Here is a 23,650-nt window from a genome sequence, read left to right on the forward strand (position 1 = left end):
GTTTACTATTTACTCTCGCAGACTAGTGAGACGCCCAATTGTATCAATCCCATCGAAATGTTGCAGCAGTTGAAGAATATAGTCCACTGCTAATTTCTTGTGACAGCTCAGGCAATAATCATCACCCTCACCAGAAGTGCCCATGTCCTGAGAATGAATAAAAGTCTGGTTAATTCTGGACAGATTGATAATTTTTAATAAGGTATATTGTAAAGAGAAAATTCCTCAAAATCTTCAACTTGGAATAACAACAGAGTTTTATTTTATTACAAAGGCGTTTTATTTGGTTATAATACTGGAAGTGGAATATTTAACATTTCATATCTACGTGTAAGGTCAATAAGGGTTGGATATTTGACCTGAAACTAACTCAATCCTCTGACCAACATCAATTATTTGAATACTGCTCTAAATGTCATCTGCAGATTGACATTTTAAACAGCTTGTTAATTATGTATGTCAGCAATAAACTGAGAACAGGCACTCTTATGACTACTTGAGAACATTGGTTTATTGTTCACTAAAACCTGAACATGCATAAATGGTTCACACTGTCCTTTCACTCTCCTCCACAAAAGGCTGGTTGACATATTTAAAGTCTCAAGGTTGGGAGTAATTTTCTGCACTCATAGCTAAACAGTGGGAATGAAGACTCAGGGTGATACTAATTTCCAATATCTGAAGGCTTAGAGGTGGGAACTTGATAGAGAAGGACCACAAGTTGGACAAGCCTGTCTGACACACCTACATGGTGGGACCATCCTGACTGATTATTCCCTGTGGGAAAAATCAGAAAACAAGTCCAATTAAGGATAATTCCTCCCACTTTATCGCAAGAATATCTGTGCATTGACGCATCAAAAAAAAAACAATGAGTGCATGTCCCATTTGTACAAGAACAGCAGAGAAGTTGGATGGTCTAAAATTTACAGCATTTATTTGAAAGTTACAACTTATAACAGACGTGTTCCAAAGTTAGCAACTTCGAATTATAGCCTACAAATGTTAAAAAATAGAGCATTTTGACTGATATGTCTGATATCTTGTCAGAAATGTTAATCCATTTACTTTTAATGGATAGGTATCTCTGTTAAAATGCTAGGTTATTCAAACATGTTATGCTTTGTCAAAGAGACTTGTTTTTAAGGTGATGGAATTTTGAAATGGTGCAGATTTAATTGAGGTTCAGAAAATTACATGGATCCAAGATAGGAAAGATCTAAAAAACATAAACCATAGGAAGAACTCAGCAGGTCAAACAGTATCTGTGGGGGCAAAGGGTCTGTGTTTCAGGTCAAGGCCCTGCATCAGGACTAAGAGTGTAGAGGGAAGATAGCCAGTATATAGAGGTGAGAGGGAGGGAGGAATAGGAAGCTAGTAGCTGATAGGTAGAACCAGATGAGGAGGCGTGGGGGGGAATGATGGCCAGATGGAGCCAGGTGGGGGAGAGAGGAAATTTGAGACAGACACTGGTAGTTGATAGGTGGAAATGAATAAGAGGAGGAAAGACTAGGCAGATGGAACCAGGTAGATGAGGGGAAGGTGATTGATGGAACCAGTATTGTATACAGTGTTTTCTGAGGGTGGACAGGAGGGGGAAGGTATCCAGTTCCCTGTGTTAGGGGAGTGGAAAAAGTTTTCCCTTAAGATCTATGTGTGAACAGCCAGCATTTTGAAAAAAGAACATTTAGCTTTTATACATTTTTCTGAATGGCCTGGAGTTTTGTCATTTAAGATTTACCTCTGAATATAATAGCACGCACTTTGAGGACTGTTGTGCAGATAAAATTCCACCTGTCCATCAGCCACGTACCTCTCCACCTGGCTTTGTTCCCCCTTTGCTCACCTTTCCTATTCCCTTCCCCACATGGTTCCATCAGCCCCTGTCCCCTCACCCCCCAACTTCATCTGATTTCACCTATCACCTACCAACTTTTATCTCACCCCTCCCTCTCACTTCTGCAGAGAAGGTGGCCATTTGGTCCATTAAGTCCATGCTGGCTCTCAGAGCAATCCCATCCTTTCCCTTTTTTGTTTCCCTGCAACCTGGTATATCTCATGTGCCCATAACTATCACCAAGCTAGGGATGGTTTACATGTAGACAATTAATCTACCAGAGTGAGAAGGAACTGCAGGACCCGAAGGAAACTCATGCAATCACAGGAAGAACATCCAAACTCCACATAGGTTGAGATTAAATATGTGAAAAAGGAAAAAGAAAGTATAATGCAGGATCCTCCTTTTACCCATTCCTGAAATCTGATCATTTTCAGAAAGCACAACAGTCCTCAAAGTGCGTGCTATCACATTAGGAGGTAAATTTTAAATGACAAAACTTCGGGCCATTCAGAAAAATGTGTAAAAAAGCTATATGTTCTATTTCAACATGCTAGCTGCTCACACTGAGATCTTAAAGGGAAACTTTTCCCATTCCCCTAACACAGGGAACTGGACACATATTCCACCCTGTCCACCCTCAGAAAACGATGTATACAGAACTGGTGGGCATTGGTCAACCATTGAACAAGATTAGGGTATAGAATTAGTGGGCATAGGTGTAACACCAGGATTCAGTACTGGTGAGTACATGATGTCACCACATAACATCCATGTCTGTAAAATTGGGAGGGAGGTCAGGACAGGGATATTAATTCAAAGAACATTACAGTTCATCATTCCTGTAACTCCTCCTTCAAATAGCATTGTAATTGCAATTAATGCCAGAGAGGGACTCATACCTACCAGCACCATTTCCCAGCATTGTACAATGACAGACCTGCACTCACCAGTTCTATACTCCAGTGTTTTACAGACTTGTACCTCAGTGTTACATGATGAAAGACATGTGTTCACCAATAGTAGAGTATAATATTGTATCCATCAGTGTTGTACCAATGTCCTATGCCCATCAATACTTCAGCCCAGTATTATCCAATAACAAATTTGCATTTATTAATAATGTACCTGAATGTTGTAGGATGACAGTTCTGTGAGCACCAACATTATACATCATCTCTATACAGTGAAGACCTGTGCATACAAATATTATATCACAGATTTATACAGTGATTGAACTGCACCCAACAATCCTGTACCCCAGTACGGTATCCCTGGATCCAGAGCTGGATTTGGACCTGGATCTGGGCATGAACCCAGAATATCAGACTGGCTCCATCTGGATCTCAAGTCAATGATGCCAGGCTTCATTTGATCTCTTTTCAGGAGAACGTGTGTTGTCCCTTTTTTCAGTGGTAACCCAGATGACTTTAGCTAAGATTAGGAACTGTTGTCCAGGATAGATGAGCAAAGTCTACAACTGACAATGGACCAGTTGGGCGGAAGGGCCTGTTTTGATGCTGTTTGATTCTATGACTCTGTAACTAAATAGTCAATATACTACATGGTCATCCGTACAAGTGTAGCATCTTAGAACTGAACATTCAGTCCTGAAGAAGGGTCCTGACCCAAAATGTTGACTGCCTGCTTTTCTCCACGGATGCTGCCTGGCCTGCTGAGTTCCTCCAGTTTTTCATTCAGACTCTACATCAACCTACAAATACTAAACACACCATCCTTCTACAGAAATAGAAACATAGAAAACCTATGGCACATACAGGTCCTTCAGCCCACAAAGTTGTGCCAAATGTGTCCCTACCTTAGAAATTACTAGGGTTACCTATAGCCTTCTATTTTTCTAAGCTCCATGTACCTATCCAAAAGTCTCTTAAAAGGCCCTATCTTTGGACTTAAAATGTACCCTGAAGTCTGATTATATATAAAATTATTGGCTGGGATACATTTGCCACAGCAGATATTTGCAATGTCAACATGCTCCTTCCATCCCAACAAGAGCAAGACTCAGTGAATGCTTCAACAAGTTTATTAATGGATTAGAAGCCAGAGTTCCAAACCATTGATCCAGAGACAGGAATCTTGGTAAATAAATAACATTACAAATAATATAAGTGCTCAATATTCTCAATAACCGTAGCCATGAAACAACTAGATTATTCTAAAACTGCATTTGTTTCAAAGATATAGAAACAAAGGACTGCAGATGTTGGAATCTAGATGAAAAAAACTATGATGCTGGAGGAACTCAGCAGGCCAGGCAGCATCTGAGGAGAAAAGCAGGCGGTCAACATTTCAGGTCAGGACCCTTCTTCAAGAAGGTTCCTGAAGAAAGGTCCTGACCCAAAATGTTGACTGCATGCTTTTCTCCACGGATGCTGCCTGGCCTGCTGAGTTCCTCCAGCATCATAGTTTTTTCCCTCTTTGTTTCAATGATGTCCATCAGAGAAAGAAATCTGCCATCCTTACTCAGTCTGGTCTATGTGTGGTTGACTCTTAACTGTCTCCTATGTTCATTGGCAAGAATGGATCACAATAAATATTGACACAAGAGACTGCAGATGTTGGAATTTGGAGTGAAATACAATCTGCTGGAGGAACTCAGCAGGCTGAGCAGCATCTGTGGGGGAAAGATAATGTTGCGGGTTGCAGGGTCTCGACCCGAAACATCAACAATTCCTTTCCCTCACAAATTCTGCTCAAGCAGATTATGGCTTTTTACAACAAATGCTGACATTGCCACCAATGCGAATATTCCATGAACAAATAAACATAAAAAACAAGTATAACGTGCTCGAGGAGAATGTGCTGTTAGGGGAGATTAGGAAGGATTAGTCTGTACTCCGTGGCATTTCGAGGAATTGTGTTGACACTTATACAATTCTGAGAGGGATTGAGATGGCATATGCCTCTGATGATACAAAACTGGCCCTATGGTTGACGGAAGGGAAAAAAATGGACTGCAAGAAGATACAGATGGCTGGTTAGTTGATCAGAAAAAGATGCAAATGGAATTTACACTGAAGAAGCATTAAGATTTAGAGAATAAAACAAGACAAAGGAATATACAATAAATGGGATGATGTTAAGTGGTGTGAAGGGACATCAAGACCTTGGAGTGTATGTCTCTGGAACTCTCAGAATAGTACGATAGGTAAATAAGGTGGCTGAAGAAGTATAATGGATACCATCCCTTATTAGCTGACTCTGAGAGCAGGAAAGCTATGCAAGAACTAAATACAACATTACTTAGGTTAAAGTTTGAGAACTGCATCCAAATCTGACTACCACAGAGATATTGAAAAATTATTCAATGAGATGCAATAAAATATGAACACCTTAAACTACCAACAAATAATTTCAAATATGTTAAATAAAGCAAAATAATGTTAAATAATTCAAATACGTCCCTGCATTTACCACCAACCAGAGGATTGGTGACACTATTCAAGTTAATGTGGTTGCTTTTTCTGCACTAGTCATCCCGGGAGCAAAACTGGGGGCTGGACATGATGTGCATCCAATGCGTCTCTCGGTACATCAGGACTCCTTTTCTGTGCATGATGGTGAGACCTGGGGCAGTTCAAATACACCAGTATCTCAGGTCACCTTGGGCATCCTCATCTTTTTGAACCTGCACAGTAGTTTGAAGTGGGTTGACCCAAGAGCTGCTGGTGGTTGGACATTCACTGTGGATCCATTAGCTATCAGTCAGTTCTGTTGCACTGTTTAATACATGTCTAATCTTATATGTGAAGTGATCTAGCTATAACCTTGGTGCATGCTTGTAACCAATACCTACTCTAATCTGCAGGCTTCAGTACATAAGTACATGTTGCCATACCAATTCCTTTCTATGCTATAAATGAATGGTCAAATTGTGCAAATCATCTCTAAGAACATCTGTTATAAAATCATCTGCTTAAAAGAATATTGTTATCCCATTAACTTTTCTTCATTGATCACTTGTTGGTTCACTAATTTCTCTTTTGATATAACTGTTCCAGGGAAATATTCAGCAACCATTAACATTTAAAGTCATATAATTGTTACAATAATTAATTACAAATTATTTTCATCAACTCATTCTGCCTCCAGCAAAACATTCATGAGATTCATTGCTAAAACTGTAATGAGGAATATGCATCAGAATTACAATTGGTACAATTATAACCTTTAAACACTTTAGTTTACATCCTATGGCATCATGCTTTAAGAAGTCCATCACTTTATGTCTGCAACTGACTTTTAAATATTTATTTTGCAGGGATTATATACACGGAAGCCATTCCTGGAGCAACACTTCATATAACAATTATAATATGTTCTATTTATTAGGGCATATTACCAAATGAATCTCCCTTATATAAATGCAGTCACAAGATACTGCAGATGCTGGAACCTGGAGCAAAAAAAATGCTGGAGGAACTCAGTGAGTTGAGCAGCATCTGTGGGGGTAAAGGAATTAGTGCATGTCCTAATGCAGGGTCTCGACCCAAAATGTTGACAATTCCTCTTCCCCCACAGATGCTGCATGACCCACTGCGTTCTTCTAGCAGTTTGTTTTTTTTGCTCACTATATAAATGATGGGATATATCTCCCATAATCAGCCTCATTTGGAAGAAAACTTGTGCGGAGACCTTTCTTGTGGACTCCACCCTTAACACCACGAATATGTTTCTTGTCTTCCCCTATAGTTAGCAAAGGAAGATCCAACTGCATTAGTGAAAATAACACCAAGGTCCTGTTTAATATTTATTCCTCATCTGTTATCAGAACTTCAACTTATTTGACCTTTATCATATTACTGTTTGTGGGAAGTTGTTTCTACATTTCAGGTCTAACAATATGGCCTATGTTTCATTAACTCAGAAATGACCAGACATTCTGATGTTATGATAAATGTTAAATAAATGCAAGTAACTTTCTGTTATGTGAAAGTAGTGAGGACCACTCTAGGGGAACCACAGTGGAATGGAAGTCAAAGTCAAAGTCAAGTTTATTCTCATATGTACAGATGCAATGGAAAACTTACTTGCAGCAGCATCACAGGCACAGAGCATCATTTAAGCAGCATTCACAAGAAAAAACATAAATTAAATATAAATTATACACAATTTTTACAAGAAAGAACATAATTCGAACAAAAATAAACAAAGTCCATTTTAGTGCAAAGTTTATCAAAGTGGTCACAGTTTTGCTAAACTGTAGTGATTAGGGTTGTGCAGGTTGATTCAAGAACCGAATGGTTGAAGGGAAGTAGCTGTTCCTGAACCTGGTGGTGTGGGACTTCAGGCTTCTGTACCTCTTGCCCGATGGTAGCTGCCAGAAGATGGCATGGCTCGGATGGTGGGGATCTTTGATGATGGATGAAAATAAATGATGGAAGGCAGAAAGAACCGTGATGATGGATGAAAATAAATTGGAATTGGTTTATTATTGTCATATCTACCAAGGTACAGTGAACAACTTGTTTTGCATACCATTCATACAGATCAATTCATCACACAGTGCATTGAGGTAAAACAAGGTAAAACAATAACAGAATGCAGAATAAAGTGCAGAGAAAGTGCAGTGCAGGTAGACAATAAGGTGCAAGGTCATAACAAGGTAGATTGTGAGGTCAAGAGTCCATCTCTACCAAATAAATGATCTGACCACCTCTCCCCTTGCACCACAATGTGATCTGGCTCATTAAGATATAAATTAAGTGCATCTTCTTGAAAATTGTAGCTGCTGGAAGTCTGAACTAAAACCTTAACATGCTTAATATAATCAGCAGGTCAGGCAGAATCTGTGGAGAAAGAAATAGAGTTAATGTTTTTGGTTGATGACCCTTCATTAGAACGCAGAACAGTTAGAAACCCACCTTGTTTTAGGTCACAGAAGAGGAAAAGGACTGGGGAGAACAAAAGGAAGGTCGGAGGTGGGGTGAAACCAAAGGAGACAGAATGAGATCAGTGGGACTGGCTGAGACAGGGTGGGGAAGATATGTCAATCAAAGGTGAACTGTCTGGAGCAGGTGTAAATTGAAGGAGATAAGTGACAACATTGGAAATAGGAGATGAGATACAACACACTGCAAACACTGGAAATCTGAAATAAAAGAGAATGGTGGAAATACTCAACGGGTCAGGCAGCACCTGTGGAGAGTGAAAAATTGAGTTAATGGCACTGACTCCTTTTGTCAGAAGTAGTGTGTTCTGATACAAAATGTAAAGGGTGGCCATCTGAATTTGTTGAATTCCATGTTGAGTTCTGGTTACCTAATCAAAAGGCAAGGCACTGTTGATGGAATATCTTCTGTTTCAGTGCATCCTCTGTTGCCTTTAACTTTTATTTTGGCCACTTCAGGTGCTGTGTGATGCCCATTGCCATAACATCATGTTTTTCTTCCTGACAATGATAAAGAGTGGACAAACTCTCGGAAACTTCCCTGTACATGGGAAGGGAACCATAGGTAACATAGTGGTTAACTTACTGGAGATCTGAACTATTAATCCAGAGATATGAGTTTGAATCCCACCACAACAGGTTGGAAATTTAACTGAAATAAATGAGGGTTCCAATGAAGCAATGAGATGGTTGGTAACAATTCAAATAATTCACTACTGTTCTTCAGTAAAGGAAATCTTCCATCTTTAATTAACTTGGCCAATATGTGACTCCCAATTATGCAATTTTTTTTTACTAGTTAAATAATGTACTGGATATATCAAGAAGTTAAAATGTTATTATGTTCAGGAAAAGCTAATGAATCCAATCAGTTGGGGGACTCTGCTAACTTTTAAGATTTTTGCAGAGTTTATTTTCAGTGAGCCAATAATGTTAAGTGCAATGTCCCAGGCCTATTAAGTAAAACTGTGACATTAATGTTGGTAGACTGTTATCATCTTAACAGACTGTTATCTCTATTCCATTCTCCACAGATGCTGCCTGACCTGCTGAATACTTCAAACGTTTTCTATTTTTGTTTCAGATGTCCAACATCTGGTGTTCCTTTTTTGCTTTCTGCTTGCCACCACAAGTAAGTTGATACTCCATGCACGAGTGAGTGAATGAGTGACACTTATAACTTTGGAAACTTACAATACTCTACATAGTGGTAATGTTGTGATGATTACCCAGTGATATGTTATTCTGTAGTTACACTTAGTTTGGGTGATAAGTGGATAGTCTATTTCTAATTTAAATGCAATCCACATATAAGTGAACACGTTGTACAATGCTGAGAGTAGGAAAGGTAGAATTAATAGAATCATCTAGTTTCATTCAGTTGATGTACTACCGCAGTGGCCCAGCTAGCACAGCTGCTGCTTCACAGCTCTAGTGACCCCTTCTGCATGAGAATGCAGATGGCATGGTTAGTAAGATTATAGATGACACCAGAATCGGTGGTGTTGTGGACAATGAAGAAGGTTATCTAAGATTACAGCAGGATCTAGATCAACTGGGAAAACGGGCCAATGATTAGCAGATGGAATTTAACTTGAACAAGTATGAGATGTTGCATTTTGGTAAGTTAAACCAGGGCAGGACTTATACAGTAAATGGCAGGAGTGTTGTAGAACAGAGAAGTCTAGGGGTAAAAGTACAAATTTCCTTGGAAGTGACAACACGGGTAAACAGGGTGGTGAAGAAAGCTGTAGATACACTTGCTTTCATCGGTCAGGGCACTGAGTACAAGAGTTGGGGTATCTGCCACAAAACAACAAGTTCCACGACATGTAAGTCAGTGATCATAAACCTGATTCTGATTTTGATCAACTGTACAAGGCATTCTTCAGATCCCACTTGGAGTATTGTATGCCGTTCTGGTCACCCAGCCACAGAAAGGATGTCCTTAAGCTGGAAAGAGTGCAGAAAAGATTCACAAGAGTAATAACCAGGACTGGAGGGCTTGAGTCATAAGGAGAGACTCGATAGGTTGGGGCGTCTTACCCTGAGCAAAGGGAACTGAAGGCTGACCTTACAGAGGTATACTAAAATTAAGAGGGACATAGCTAGGCTGGATAGTCAGAATCATTTTCCCAGGGCAGGGGAGTTTAAACCAGAGGCCATCAATTTAAAGTGAGAGGGGAAAGATTTAAAGGGGGCCTGAGCATATACCCAATGCCTTCACACAGAAGGCGTTGGGTATATGAAACAAGCTGCCAGAGGAGGTGGTAGAGGTAGGTACAAATGCAATATTTAAAAGTCATTTGGACAGGTACATGGAGAGAAAGTTTTAAAGAGATATGGGCAGGGAAATGGAACTAGCTCAGGGAGGTAGCTTGGTCAGCATGGAAAGTGGGCTGAAGGGCCTGATTCTGTGCTATATAATTCCATGACTCTATGACCCCTGTTTAATCCCAACCTCTAGTGTTGTCGGTGTGGAGTTTGCATATTTTCCCTGTGACTGGGTTGTTTTCCCCAGGTACTCATGTTTACTCCCATATCCCCAAGACATGCAGGTTGACAGGTTCATTGCCCCTAGTGCGTAGACAAGTGGTACAATCAGGAGGGAGCTGATGGCAACATGGAGAGAATAAAATGGGATTAGTGTAAATGGATGTTTAAAGCTCATGATGTAAAGGGACCAGTTTCCATGGTGTATGACTCTGTACAATCCTGCCATGGGTTATACACCATAAGCTAATGATGAGACTTGGAGTTTGATTTAGACAGGTTAACCCTGCAGTAACAATGCTGTGAAATGAAATTACATTATCAGCACGCACAAGGGGTAGTCACGTTCTCTTCCATGAGTTGATGAGGCTAATGCATTGCAGGATTTGGCATTAAGATGAATTGCCAACTTGCCTCAGGAATTCACTAGTTTCTGATGAGTCATTGAATGGTGGGCAGAGTGGCCTTAACTGCAGAGAAAGAAGCCATTGAACATAGAACAGTACAACACAATACAGGCCCCTCGGCCCACAATGTTGTGCTGACCTTTAAACCTCGCCTAAGACTATCTCACCTCTTCCTCCCACATATCCCTCTATTTGCAATTCCTCCATATGCTTATCCAGTAAGCTCTTGAATTTGACCAATTTACCCACCTCCACCACCACCCCAGGTAGTGCATTCCATGCCCCAACCACTCTCTGGGTAATAAACCTTCCTCTGATATCTCCCTTGAACTTTCCACCCATTATGTTAAAGCCATGCCCTCCCGTATTGAGCATTGGTGCCCTGGGAAAGAGGCACTGGCTGTCCACTCTATCAATATCTTGTACACCTCTATCATGTCTCCTCTCATCCTCCTCCTCTCCAAAGAGTAAATCCTGAGCTCGCTTGGTCTCTCCTCATAATCCATACTCTCTAAACCAGGCAGCATCCTGGTAAATTTCCTCTGCACCCTTTCCAACACAGTGAGTCTTGAGCAGTGGATCAGGAGATCCAGCCCATTAAAAGATACCAGATAGCTCTATCAACTACAACAATCCTTTATTGGTTTGTTCACAGGTTTATTCATTGGCAAGGCGAGCACTTATTATGAACCAAGTGACCTGCTCAGTGAGTACTGAGGGCAGATGAGCTTCAACTACATTGGCAGGTCTGGAGTCACAAATAGGCCAGACCAGGTCAGTACAGCAAGATGACATTGGTGAATCAGATTTTTTTAAACAACATTAAAGTGGTTTCATGATTATTGTTTCCAACACAAGCTTTACATTTCAAATTTATTTACTAGTATGAACTTATATGCCCCAGTTGGGATTTGACTTCAAGTTCCTAGGCCAATATGACAGACATCTGGATGTTAGTCGAGCAACCAAACCATTAAGCTGCCATGCCCTGAATTTGTACGTGGCAAAATGTGCATAGGCCCTTCACAGCAATGTGAACCATAAACTTTTCATTCTGTTCTATCCACATTCCAATAGCTAATGTTCTTCTGAACGTTCTGCTTCTTCTCCTGAGTGTTATATAATTCCTCCAACAACTCCTTCTTTCACATCCTTATTATGTTGCAACTCAGACCCAAATTATACCCGAATTACGGCCCAGATGAAAGGCCTCAATTTGAAATGTCAAATGTCCATTTCTCTCCATTAATGCTGCCTGACCCACTGATTTCCTCCAGCGCTTTGTGTGTTGCTCCAGATTCCAGCCACTGTGGTCTATTGTGTCCCCAAATTATGCTCATTTCTATTCCAACTCAACCCTTGTTCAAGTTAAGGAACCTTTTCACTTTCTCTTTGTGATTCTCAGCAGCTTTAAAACCTATGATTGACATTAGCCATTCCCTCACCACTTGATCTTTCCCTCTCACCTTTTCTATTTTAAGCTTAAATGCTCTTTGCTCACCTTGGTACGACATGGGAGCTTTTCCAGTCAGGAAAAATCATCCCTCCTGCAGTGGTTCCTCTATGGTTAGTGAAGTGTTAAAACCTGTATGGCCACTTGAAGTAGTGCCTGGAATCCAAACAATTCTCATTTCATCCCGTGGTCTGCAAGCTGCAGCAGATTTTTGATGCATGGTACAACTTTTTCTCTGGAAGAAGTGTCAGATATCTGATGCACCACATCACCTTTGCTTTGTGTCAGGGTGGCACACTCTGAAGAAATGCCTCCAGCCATCTCTCACTACTCCCACTGACATCAATTAACAGGAAAAAAGTGAGCACTTCTTCTTGAGCATATGTCTCCAGCTAATTACATGTGGAGTTTTGGCACAATGTATTAATGAAGGTTCAGATAACCTGGACATTTTGCAACGCAAGTCTGCAGTGAAGCATCAAAGCTTATGATCCTTGACATTGTAAAGTTGAAAAGAATAAAAAGGATTCATAAAATGAGGATTGTTGGGAGAGAGATTTGTACCTGAAAGAACATGAAAGGATATTAACCGGAAACACAAAAGACTGCAGATGTTGGAATCTGGAGCAACAAACAATCTGCTGCAGGTACTCCCCTGATGCAGTTTTGATCTGAAATGTCAGTAATTCCTTTCCCCCCACAGATGCTGCTCGACCTGCTGAGTTCCTCCAGCAGATTGTTTGCTGCTCAAGAATATTAACAGTCTGTGGTAGTCACCTCTGCACATTTGTTCTGCTGAAGTTACTGGAGTGGAATATGCAAAGGAGGAACTAATTGCTCATATATAGCTTGACTGACCAGCACATTTTTCTCCATTAAATACCGCTCTATAAAAAATGAACTCTTGAGCTCTTAATCTCCCAGTTTACCACATCGGGGCCCTTTCACTTTATTTGTCTACCCATTTTCTCTGTAACTGCATTCTGTATTTGGTTTTCATTTTACTACCTCTACATATGGCATGATCTGTCTGCTTGGCACACAAAACAAAAGCTTTTCACTGAAAATCGGTACACCTGAAATAGTAAACCAATATCAGCAATATCAATACCAAACTTTGGGCTTATAATTACTCTGTTTCTGTTTCCACAGCTGCTACCTGACCTGCTGAGTTTTTCCATCATTTTCTGTTTATACCTCTACTTTGGAGATGAGATTTTGTATCAGAGAGTGTGTGTAAGAGCCCTGGGAAATATGGGAGCAATGTTAAGATAGTTGGTGGGGAGAGACATAGAAGGATCAAACGGGCAAAAGGGATTAGTGTAGATAAGCATCACGGTCAGCATGGATGAGATGGGCTGAAAGGTCTCATTCTTCTGCTGTGCATTTCTATGATTCTATGTTGGACTTTATTAAAGAATTAACAAATGGAAAATTCCTCCTGAGTGATAATGTACTACATTATGATGGAAGAAGAGTTTGGTAACTGTCTGTTGGTTGCACAACAGTGCACTGATCTTTCATGTTGTGTTCACTTTAACTTCTGCAATTTTTCTACATTTGGGTTTTAATGTAAGTTTACTCAAATTGGTGTGACGTTATGGCACTCTGACATGGCATTGTGAACCTTGACATCATTCAGGCGTGGGGTGATGGGACTAACTTGCAAATGGGACTGGTTTAGATGGAAATCTTGGTTGGCATCGGGATGCTGTACGGTGATGTAACACTATGACACTGTAATGCCATACATTGACACTGTGAAATGCGAAATGGTGAAGTTACACTGTGAACTGAGGCATTGTGACCTGAGACACTGTACCTTAACAGAAACATGAGAGACTGCTGGAATCTGGAGCACAAACAATCTGCTGGAGCAACTCAGTGGGTATGTGCATTCTCTCTCCGTCTGCCTCCCTCTATCATTCAACAGCCACTGTCTCTCAACTCCACCCCTGCTTCCCTCCCAAATCTGGCACCATCTGCCTGTCACCTTACATCTCTCCTCAGTCCACCAATCACCTAGGACTCCTTTTCTCACCACTCCACCCCCCCCCCCCCCATTGTACTGGCCGTCACCCACTCTCAGTTCTGATGTAGGGTTTCGACCTGAAATGTCGACAATTCCTTTCCTCCCACAGATGCTGTTCGACCCACTGAGTTCCTCCAGCCAATTGTTTCTTGCTCCACCATACTTTAACACTGTAAACTGTGACATTGTAATGCTGAGACAGTATACTTGTACACTGTGAACTCTGATATGATGATGTTACACTGTACTTGAACATTGTGAAATGTAACACTGTAGACTGAAACACTGTACTTCAACACTATGAACTGTGACATTGTGACCCTATAACATGGTGCGATTGTGACACCATTTAATTAAAAACTGATATGTCAGTAACCACTTGCTGGAAATAACCTTGAAAAATCCAAGTGTGCACAACCATTGAAGTAATTTTTTGACGGCAGCAGTATCACTTTACAATACAATGAAATGTTGGTGTTTAATGGAGCATAAACAAAAAAATGACAATTCAAGATAATATATTTTCCAGCAAAACCTTCTTTTCCCTCTCCTAATTTCAAAGTCATTCCAATTGTATTTTGTAATATTTAACACTGCCTTTATTGCATATGTCATATTAATATTTAGATAGTTGAAAGGCTTCAATTTTGTAAGCTACACAGTTCAATACCTCAAAAAAGTTAGGGATAGTGATGTTATAGTTTCTAAGAATCTGTTCAGCATATTGAGTTGGGCTCTTTAACCCAGAACCACCACTAGCACTTATCTGTCCTGGATCTAGAGGTCCTATCACACAACCCTTCTGTGTTCTGGAGTTGGGCAGTGGATTTTACAGATGACTAGACCTTGCATAGCATAGTACTGAACCCCTAGTCCAGAAATGCCTCTGACAGACTTTGATTGAAGGCAACACATGCTGAGGAGCCTTATCTTGTGTCAAACATAAACATAGAACATACAGGACAGTACAGGCCCAATGTTGTACCGACATTTTATCCTGCTCTAATATCTATCTAACCCTTCCCTCACACATAGCCCTCCATTTTTCTATCATTCATGTGTCTATCTAAGAGTCTCTTAAATGTCCCTAATGTATCTGCCCCCACATACTCTGCTGGCAGTGCGTTCCACGCACCCACCACTCTCTGTGTAAAAAACTTACCCCTGACATCCCTCTTATACCTTCCTCCAGTCACCTTATAATTATGCCCCCTCATGTTAGCCATTTTCGCCCTGGGAAAAAGTCTCTGAATGTCCACTCATTGTCATTGAACCTATCATTGAATTTAGTTTTCAATATCTCTGTCGTTCAGTGACATTTAAAAACCACCCAAATGGAACTAAGTAATTAAATTGTAAAGTAAAAATAAAGATACTATAAACATGTGAAAGCAACTTGAAATAGTTAAACAACAGTGAGTTTAAGTAAATGAATTATTGATAAAAAGAATGTAACTTCCATAGTCCTTGAACCCCCATTGAATTCAATGTGGTGACAGAACCTGCATAAGGTCTGACTGAGAATCTGAGAGGTGGTTCTCCAATGTCGTGCTGGGAAACCCCAGCAAGACTGGGCCACTTCATTGGGTTCCAGTGACAGAGCTTGAGCACAGGTATGTCAGTAGGTCCTGGGCTCATATCAGGTCAATTCCAGTTTGAACTGCTGAACACTGGCCATTCTTTCTTGGAACTACCAGCGGAGCAGGCATGATCCAGCCCAATGGTTGAAGGATTAATCATTGAGAGATAAAAATCTAGATGGGGTAGAGGAGCAAAGGGATCTCAGAGTGCTAACAGACCAGTTGGAAGGATGTAGTTATGCTGGAGAGAGTGCAGAGGAGATTCACCAAGATGTGGTCTGGATTGGAGGACAAGTTACAGAGAAAGATTGCACAGGCTAGGCTGGTTTTCCCTGGAGTGTAGGAGACCAAGAGGTGACTTGATAGATAGAACATAGAACGTTACAGCACAGTACAGGTCCTTTGGCCCATAATGTTGTGCTGGCATTTTATCCTGCTCTAATATCTATTTAACCTTTCCCTCCCACATAGCCTTCCATTTCTCTATAATTCATGTCTATCTAAGAATCTCTTAAATGTCCTAATGTATCTGCTCCCACAACCTCTGCAGGCAGTGCGTTCCATGCACCCACCACTCTCTGTGTAAAAAACACACCCGTGACATCCCCCTTATACCTTCCTCCAATCACCTTAAAATTATGTCCCCTCATGTTAGCCATTGTCACACTGGGATAAAGTCTCTGACTGTCCACTCGATCTATGCCTCTTATCATCTTGTACACCTCTATCAAGTCACCTTTCATCCTCCTTCTCTCCAAAGAGAAAAGCCCTAGCTCACTCAACCTATCCTCATAAGACGTGCTCTCCAATCCAGGCAACGTCCTGTTAAATCTCCTCTGCACTCTCTCTAAAGCTTCCACATCCTTCCTATGACCAGAACTGAACATAATACTCCAAGTGCGGTCTAACCAGAGTTCTATAGAACTGCAACAAGATTATGTACACAAGATTACGTGAGGCATAGATAGGGTAAATAAGTCAAAATCTTTTTTTCCATGGCAGGAGTATCAAAAACAAGAAGGCATAGATTTAAGCTGAGAGGAAGGAGTTTTAAAGGGGATCTCAGCAGTATGTTTTTTACACGGAGACTGGCTTATATCTGGAATGCTCTGGCAGAGGAGGGGGTAGAATCTATTAGGATTACAACATTGAAGAACATTTAGACAGACATTAAATAGGCAAGGGTGCTCATGTTGTAAATAGGATGAGTGTAGGTGGGCAAAAATGTCAGCTTGGACACAGTGGGCCAACTGTGCAACCCTGGGACTCTGTAACAATCACTAAAAGTTGTGGGTTGACAAGCCCAAAAAGAAAGCAAACCAAGCAACAGTAATACAAAATCAGCTGGTGCACAAGTAATTTTAAGTGCAAATTGTGTTCAGTGCAAATCTATTTCCATGATCTTTTGAGGTAGTTTTAGAACTATCATTCTGAGATCCTGCTCTACCCAAAGTACTGGCAGTGCCTCCCGAAAATGACCTGAGCCCCAGGGTAACTCCTTCCATTAACGGAGCTTTGAAGAGTCAACCTGGTATTCTTTGGCACAAAGTTAATATGTACAGTAAAAATGGTTTTGTATGAAATATTTATTTGTGCTTATGAAGGGAATGATTGACTGATGACCTCCATCTAAGTAAAAAGGATTTCTTTTTTCTTTCTGAAAGTCAGTTTTCTTTCTTAAAGTTAAGTTGATCAGCAGTAAAGGATTGGCATACTGATTTTGTTAAGGTAATAAACCCATTGTCGGCTGTTACTCAAACTTTTCACAATTATCATTCTTAAAAATATCAAGGTTTATCTTTAGAACGATTAAAAAATATATGTATATGTATATTTTAAACAGGTTTACAACATATTTTGCATTAAGGTAATATACAAATAAGTAAGTAGAAATTCAAGAACAAAAAGAACAAATTTCCATCTTGGCTAAGATGGAAACTCTACCCAGTTAAGTTTTATTACAGAATGATGACAATCTCCCATTAAGTGAACTGAGAGCAGGTTTACATTGACAGTTCCATCAACAGAGTGGTTAAAAGGCATGGGCATGGATTTAAAATAATCGGTGATAGAATGAGAGAGGAGCAGATACATTAGGGACATTTAAGAGATTCTTAGACACATGAATGATAGAAATATAGGGGGCTATGCGGGAGGGAAGGGTTAGATAGAATTTAGAGCAGGATAAAATGTCGGCACAACATTGTGGGCCGAAGGGCCTGTATTGTACTGTAGTGTTCTATGTCCTATGTATGTTCTATGAGATGATGAGGGGAAAAAATTACCCAAATGTGGTGATCTCGATCTGTCTGCAACTCTCATTACATCTGAGAAGTACTTGGATGAATACTTAGATTGTGACTTGCGTGATTTGTACATAATTCCTGAAGGTGGGAAATGGCTGGGGAGCTTTTTAATAACTGGTGCAGCCACCATGTCCTTCAGTTGTGTGCAAACATTCTCAGCTTTCCATGATTCTGTGGAAGGTGCAGTGGAACAAGTTCATTTTAAACCTGGGGTAATGCATTTTTTAGTTTTCATCTAATGCTTATTGTTTTCATTTTCTCAGTTTTCAAATTTTTCAGAGTCACAGAATCGTAGAGAGACACAGCACAGAAACAGGCCCTTTGTCTGCACTGACCATCCATCACCCATTTACACTAATCCTACATTAATCCCATTTTTTATTCTCCCAATTTCTCATCAACTTCCCCCAGATTCTAACACTCACCTACACACTGAGGGCAATTTACAGTGGCCAGTTAACCTGCCAACCCATATACCTTTAGGATGCAGGAGGAAACCAGGGCACCCACACAAAACCAGGGCACCCACCCTTTGACACTCACCAATTCCCTTTGACGCGCACCAATTTTTATCGATGCACCATAGAAAGCATCCTATCTGGATGCATCATGGCTTGGCATGGCAACTGGTCTGCCCAGGACCGCAAGAAACTGCAGAGAGTTGTGGACACGGCCCAGCGCATCACGGAAACCAGCCTTCCCTCCGTGGACTCTGTCTATACCTCTCACTGCCTTGGTGAAGCAGCCACCTGGGTCATTCTCTCTTCTCTCCTCTCCCATCAGGCAGAAGATACAGGAGCCTGAGGGCACGTACCACCAGGCTCAAGGACAGCTTCTATCCCACTGTTATAAGACTACTGAACATTTCCTTATATGATGAGATGGACTCTTGACCTCACACTCTACCTTGTTATGACTTTGCACCTTATTGTCTACCTGCAATACACTTCCCTGTAGCTGTGACACTTTACTCTGAATTCTGTTATTGTTTTTACCTGTACTACCTCAATGCATTCTGTACTAATTCAATGCACCGTGTAATGAATTGACCTGTACGATCGGTATGCAAGACAAGTTTTTCACTGTACCTCGGTACAAGTGACAATAATAAACCAATACCAATACCAAAATTCAGAGGGAGAATGTGCACACTCCACACATGCAGGATTGTTTTGAACCTGGATATGTGAAACTGTGAAGCAGCAGCTGTTCTGCTGTGAAGCCACAGATTTCTTTTGTTGTCTAATTTCATATAAAGATTGCTGATTGAATTCTTTGTGCTTACCCCCGACCTTGACACCTTGAGTTCTATTAATTTGTTTGAGGAACCTAAATTTGACAAGTCTACTAATTCCTTGGAAAGGTATCCGTAAATGGAGCATTTACAAAAGATTAAAAAGGGGAGGAGACATGAAAAGGCACTAGCACAATACAACCTTCCCTGCTTGTAACAAGGGTCATTATCCTGCAGGAGACACCAAGTTTAACAATGTGGATGGTTTTGAAGTACCCCTGAAGTACTCCTGATCAGGATAAGAAGAAGCGTTGCTAAGAGAGATCAGCAACAAACTGGTACACATGATAAACATAAAATAACTTTAAGGGTTATTAGTAAATATTCCCACGGACAAAAATTTGCAGCACACGTACTTCAACTATCTAAGCAATGGTACAGTACAGCAGATTCATGCAGGTGCCCCACCTTTTAGTTACCTCTGCAAAATAGCAAACACAGGAAGGTGGGACTACAAGTCAACTATTTAGCTTCTCAAACTATTCTTGAATTGAACCTGTTCCTCTCATCACCTCGGGCTTCTGTTTAACCACTCCTCCTCTCCTCTTCATACGCACTATCTCCCCTCTCCACTCCTCCACTCTCAGTGCTAATGCAGGGTTTTGAAATGTCAGCAGTTCATTTCCCCCAACAGATGCTGCTCGAACTGTTGAGTTCCTCCAACAGATTGTTTGTAGCTGGTCAAGACTCGTCCATCATTCACTAAGATCATGACTGATACCTGTATGTGACTGAAGTTCATTCTCACACCTTTTCCCATGGCTTTGGAGTTCTGATTAAAGGTAACTACCCTGAAACGTTCAACACTGTTTCTCTCCATAGATGCTGCTGGGCCTGTTGAACGTTTCCTGAATTTTCTTCTTTTATTTCAATAGAAAATAAATTGTTGCACTGTGTATAATGGACTATCCATTCACAATGAGCTTGCTTAGTGATAACTAGAAAATTCTTTCAATCTTTAATGCTTGACAGGACTGAATCTTTAAATACAAGCCTGATGACCTGGATGCAGGTCACAGCTACTATCCTGTTTAATGGTCTTAATGTACATCTTCCGAGCTATGAAAGATGATCTTACTGTGATGCATTCCAATATCAGTTTGGGCCCCAACCATGCTCATTAGCAAAATCACTTGATACCTATGCAAGAGCTATGATATAAATGCATGCAAAGATCCGCATTTATGTAATGCTTTTCAGAGGAGTTTCCAAAGCACTTAGAATTGCTTTGAAGTAAAATGAACAATGGAATATATTTTCTAAATTAGCTCAGACTCAGACTGCTGAATTTGGCTAGAAGCTTCAAGTCAAACGATAAACTTGTTTTAACAGATTTAATTTCACAATTTATCTGTTCAGGTAGTTAGTTTGGAAAACTTGTCCTTCTGCAAATAATCCAAGATTGATTTCAATTCATGATATTTCATTTTATCTTTCAAATGGTGAAGAAGCAGTAGATTTCTTTCAGCTCAACCTGAACTAATGTCAGCCCATGAAAGACCCGTTTAATGCACTTTGGATCTCTGTGCAATTGCACTTGAGGCACAGTTTATGCAACATCACCATGGTTACGGATGTTCTTTGCCTCAACAGGCATCTCCTGAGAATTGAATGTCAACCTTTTTATCATCAAAAAAGTAATAAGGGGTCTCAAGATTTTCAGGAGAACAAATAAGCAGCTCAAATTATGATGCATCCATCATGTAATAATATCTCCTCATATCACATAAGAGGGCTTTGAACAACCAGAATTTGAACCCTCATGAGGAATTAATAGAATAGTATAGATAATGGAAAGACATGGAATTCTTCCAAATGTCCTGTTCAGATTCACTTTCCATAGCACTTTGTAGACAAACAGAACTGGGAAGGTCTTCAACTTGAAACATAAATTTATTTCTCTTTCTATAGATGGTGCCTGGCCTACTGAGTGTTTCTGGCATCTTTTGTTTTTATTTCAGATTTCCAGCATCTGCAGTTTTTTTTCTTTTGATTGCTGATGTAATTTTCTAATTACTTTTATTCTCACAATCCAAATGCCTGAAAACATGATGGAACACTCTGAACAAATAAAAAACCTTGCCAAACACATTAACGCTGCAGAATTCCTTGTCTGCCTCACCACCTTTCTCTTAAGATCCCTTTTCCTTTGCTCTAGTATCTCCTCTTCTAGCTCAGTGGCACGTTTTGCTAAATTAAACAATGAAATGTCAAGGGACATTTTACTCGCTGAAAGGTCCTATATAAATACAAGCTGTTATTGTGAGTCAGAGGGTTGTTTGTTACTACATAATTAATGAACATGCTATCCCCTGTACTTGGCAGGCTTATTTTTCCAAATGTCTTCCAGCACAATGAATAAACATTCACCCTCCAACATCTTATTCCAGCTGGCCAATCATCACACATAGTTTAAAAACAAAATTCTACAGAAGCTGAAAATCTTAAATAAATCCTGCCAGAAGACTACAACCTAAAATGTTGACTCTGATTTTCTCTCCACAGATGCTGGCTGGCCTCCTGAGTATTTCACAGGAGATCCTTCTTTGCAAATTCGAGATCTCATCTCTCTTATCTGGAAAAAGGAGAACATGTCAGTGGATTCTAGAGATGTCATTATGAGCGTCTCCAAGAGACAAGTTTGTTTGAAGTAAATGTGGACGGGTCTCCTAGCTGTCTGCCGCAGGGAAATTCATTACCAGGATCCTTCTCAATCATCTCCTCCTAGTGAATGAAGAACTTCCCAGAGAGTCATAATGTGAGGCACAATGGACATTATCTTCACCATGTGACTAATCCAAGAAAAATATAAGGAGAAGTGCATAAAGATAGTCTTCCTGTGTCACTCACTGCGGCCACTATTTGAACTGATAAGTGGCCTGTTGCTCATGAACAGTGAGATGGAACAATGTTGGTGATGGGAGATGTGGAGAGATGGACCTCATTTTCTATTTTAGCAGCCTACATGAGAACTTGCTTCATAATCCCAATACCATGTATATTTGCAGCGGTGCTTTTCATATATACTGTATATTTCAAACAGTCAGAGGATCAACAAGAAACAGTATTATAATTCATGCTACAAAATATAGGCTCTGATCTGATTAAAAGCAAAGATGTCATCTCACCTGTCATATTACAGTACACTAGAAGGGGCTTCAGTGAACCACTGCCATCTGGATCAATAGAGAAGAAGTCTGACATTTGCCCTCTGTGCCTGTAAGCTTCACAAGATTTTTCATACAAAGCTGCAGAAAGAAAAGAAAAAAAGCATATTAAACAAATAGTGCCTAGCAACTTATTAAAGAAATAAAGGTGGAGAGGTGGGTCAATGAGACAGCTGGGTACTGAAAGCAGCTACCCTTGCGGTTCATTAGGCAAATTAAATCGACACAGATTGATGGTGACCACTAGTCCGGGTTTGAACCTCGGTTGATCAGTCAAATGGCTGAATGAATGTGTTCCTTGCAGCTGAGAAAGGTTGAGGGAAGTTTTGTGAAGGGTGCTCAATGTTGTGACTAGTTTAGAAAGGATATTGTGGAAAATAAATACTCAGGATGTAGGAAATAATACATTAGTGTGGCTAGAAGATTGGATGGCTAACAGGAAACAGGACGCGGGCATAAATGGGTCGTTTTCTGACTGGCAAGATGTAGCAAGTCCCTCTGGGATCTGTGCTGGTGCCTATATATTCAGGTATGTTTGCTAAGTTTGATGAAGACATAAAGACTAGTTTGAAACCAAGTTGTGAAGAGGACAAAAAGGGACTAAAAATACCTTGAGCCTACTCTGCCATTCAGTAAGATCAAGGCAAAAAAAGGGGTTAAGTAACTGGGCAAAATCTAGGAATTGAAGTATACTGAGGAAAAAAAATGTGAACTAGTACATTACGCAGGAAAAATAAAACAACACATTACCTAGTTGGTGAAAGACTACAGAGTTTGAGTAACAAACAGAGTTGAAGAACAAACAGAGGAATCCTAAGAGTTCTTGTGCAAGATTTGCAAAGGTGAGTATGCAGGTATAGCAAGTAATTACAAAGGCTAACAGAATGTTATAGTTTATGACAAGAGGAATTGAATGCAAAAGTAGGGAGGTTATGCTTCATTTAAAAAGGGCATTGTTGGGACCACATTTCGGTATTGTGAATATTATTGGTCTCCTTACTTAAGGAAGGCTGCTAATGCATTGGAAGCAATTCAGAGGTTTGCTCAACTGATACCCACAGTGGGCAGTATATCTTGTAAGTAAAAGTGGAGAGGCTAGGCTTGGATCTGTTGGAGTTTGAAAGAATGAGGGAGGAGTTATCAGAAATAGATAAGATTGTGAGGGGTCTT

At 40.3% G+C, this 23,650-nt stretch overlaps 1 protein-coding gene across 3 annotated transcripts in view; it reads right to left on the minus strand.

The window, feature by feature from the left end:
* The window catches only part of LOC127572752 (contactin-associated protein-like 5), a 1,205,714-nt gene that overhangs the window by 478,104 nt on the left and 703,960 nt on the right, over positions 1-23,650 (minus strand). For all 3 annotated transcript variants that reach the window (XM_052020359.1, XM_052020369.1, XM_052020350.1), the window contains exon 12: positions 22,442-22,561. In XM_052020359.1, coding sequence (XP_051876319.1) covers positions 22,442-22,561 — 120 coding nt within the window. The remainder of the gene's footprint in view (positions 1-22,441; positions 22,562-23,650) is intronic.

The sequence above is a fragment of the Pristis pectinata genome, chromosome 1 (genome assembly GCF_009764475.1).
Source record: "Pristis pectinata isolate sPriPec2 chromosome 1, sPriPec2.1.pri, whole genome shotgun sequence".
NCBI classification, from domain to species: Eukaryota; Metazoa; Chordata; class Chondrichthyes; order Rhinopristiformes; family Pristidae; genus Pristis; species Pristis pectinata.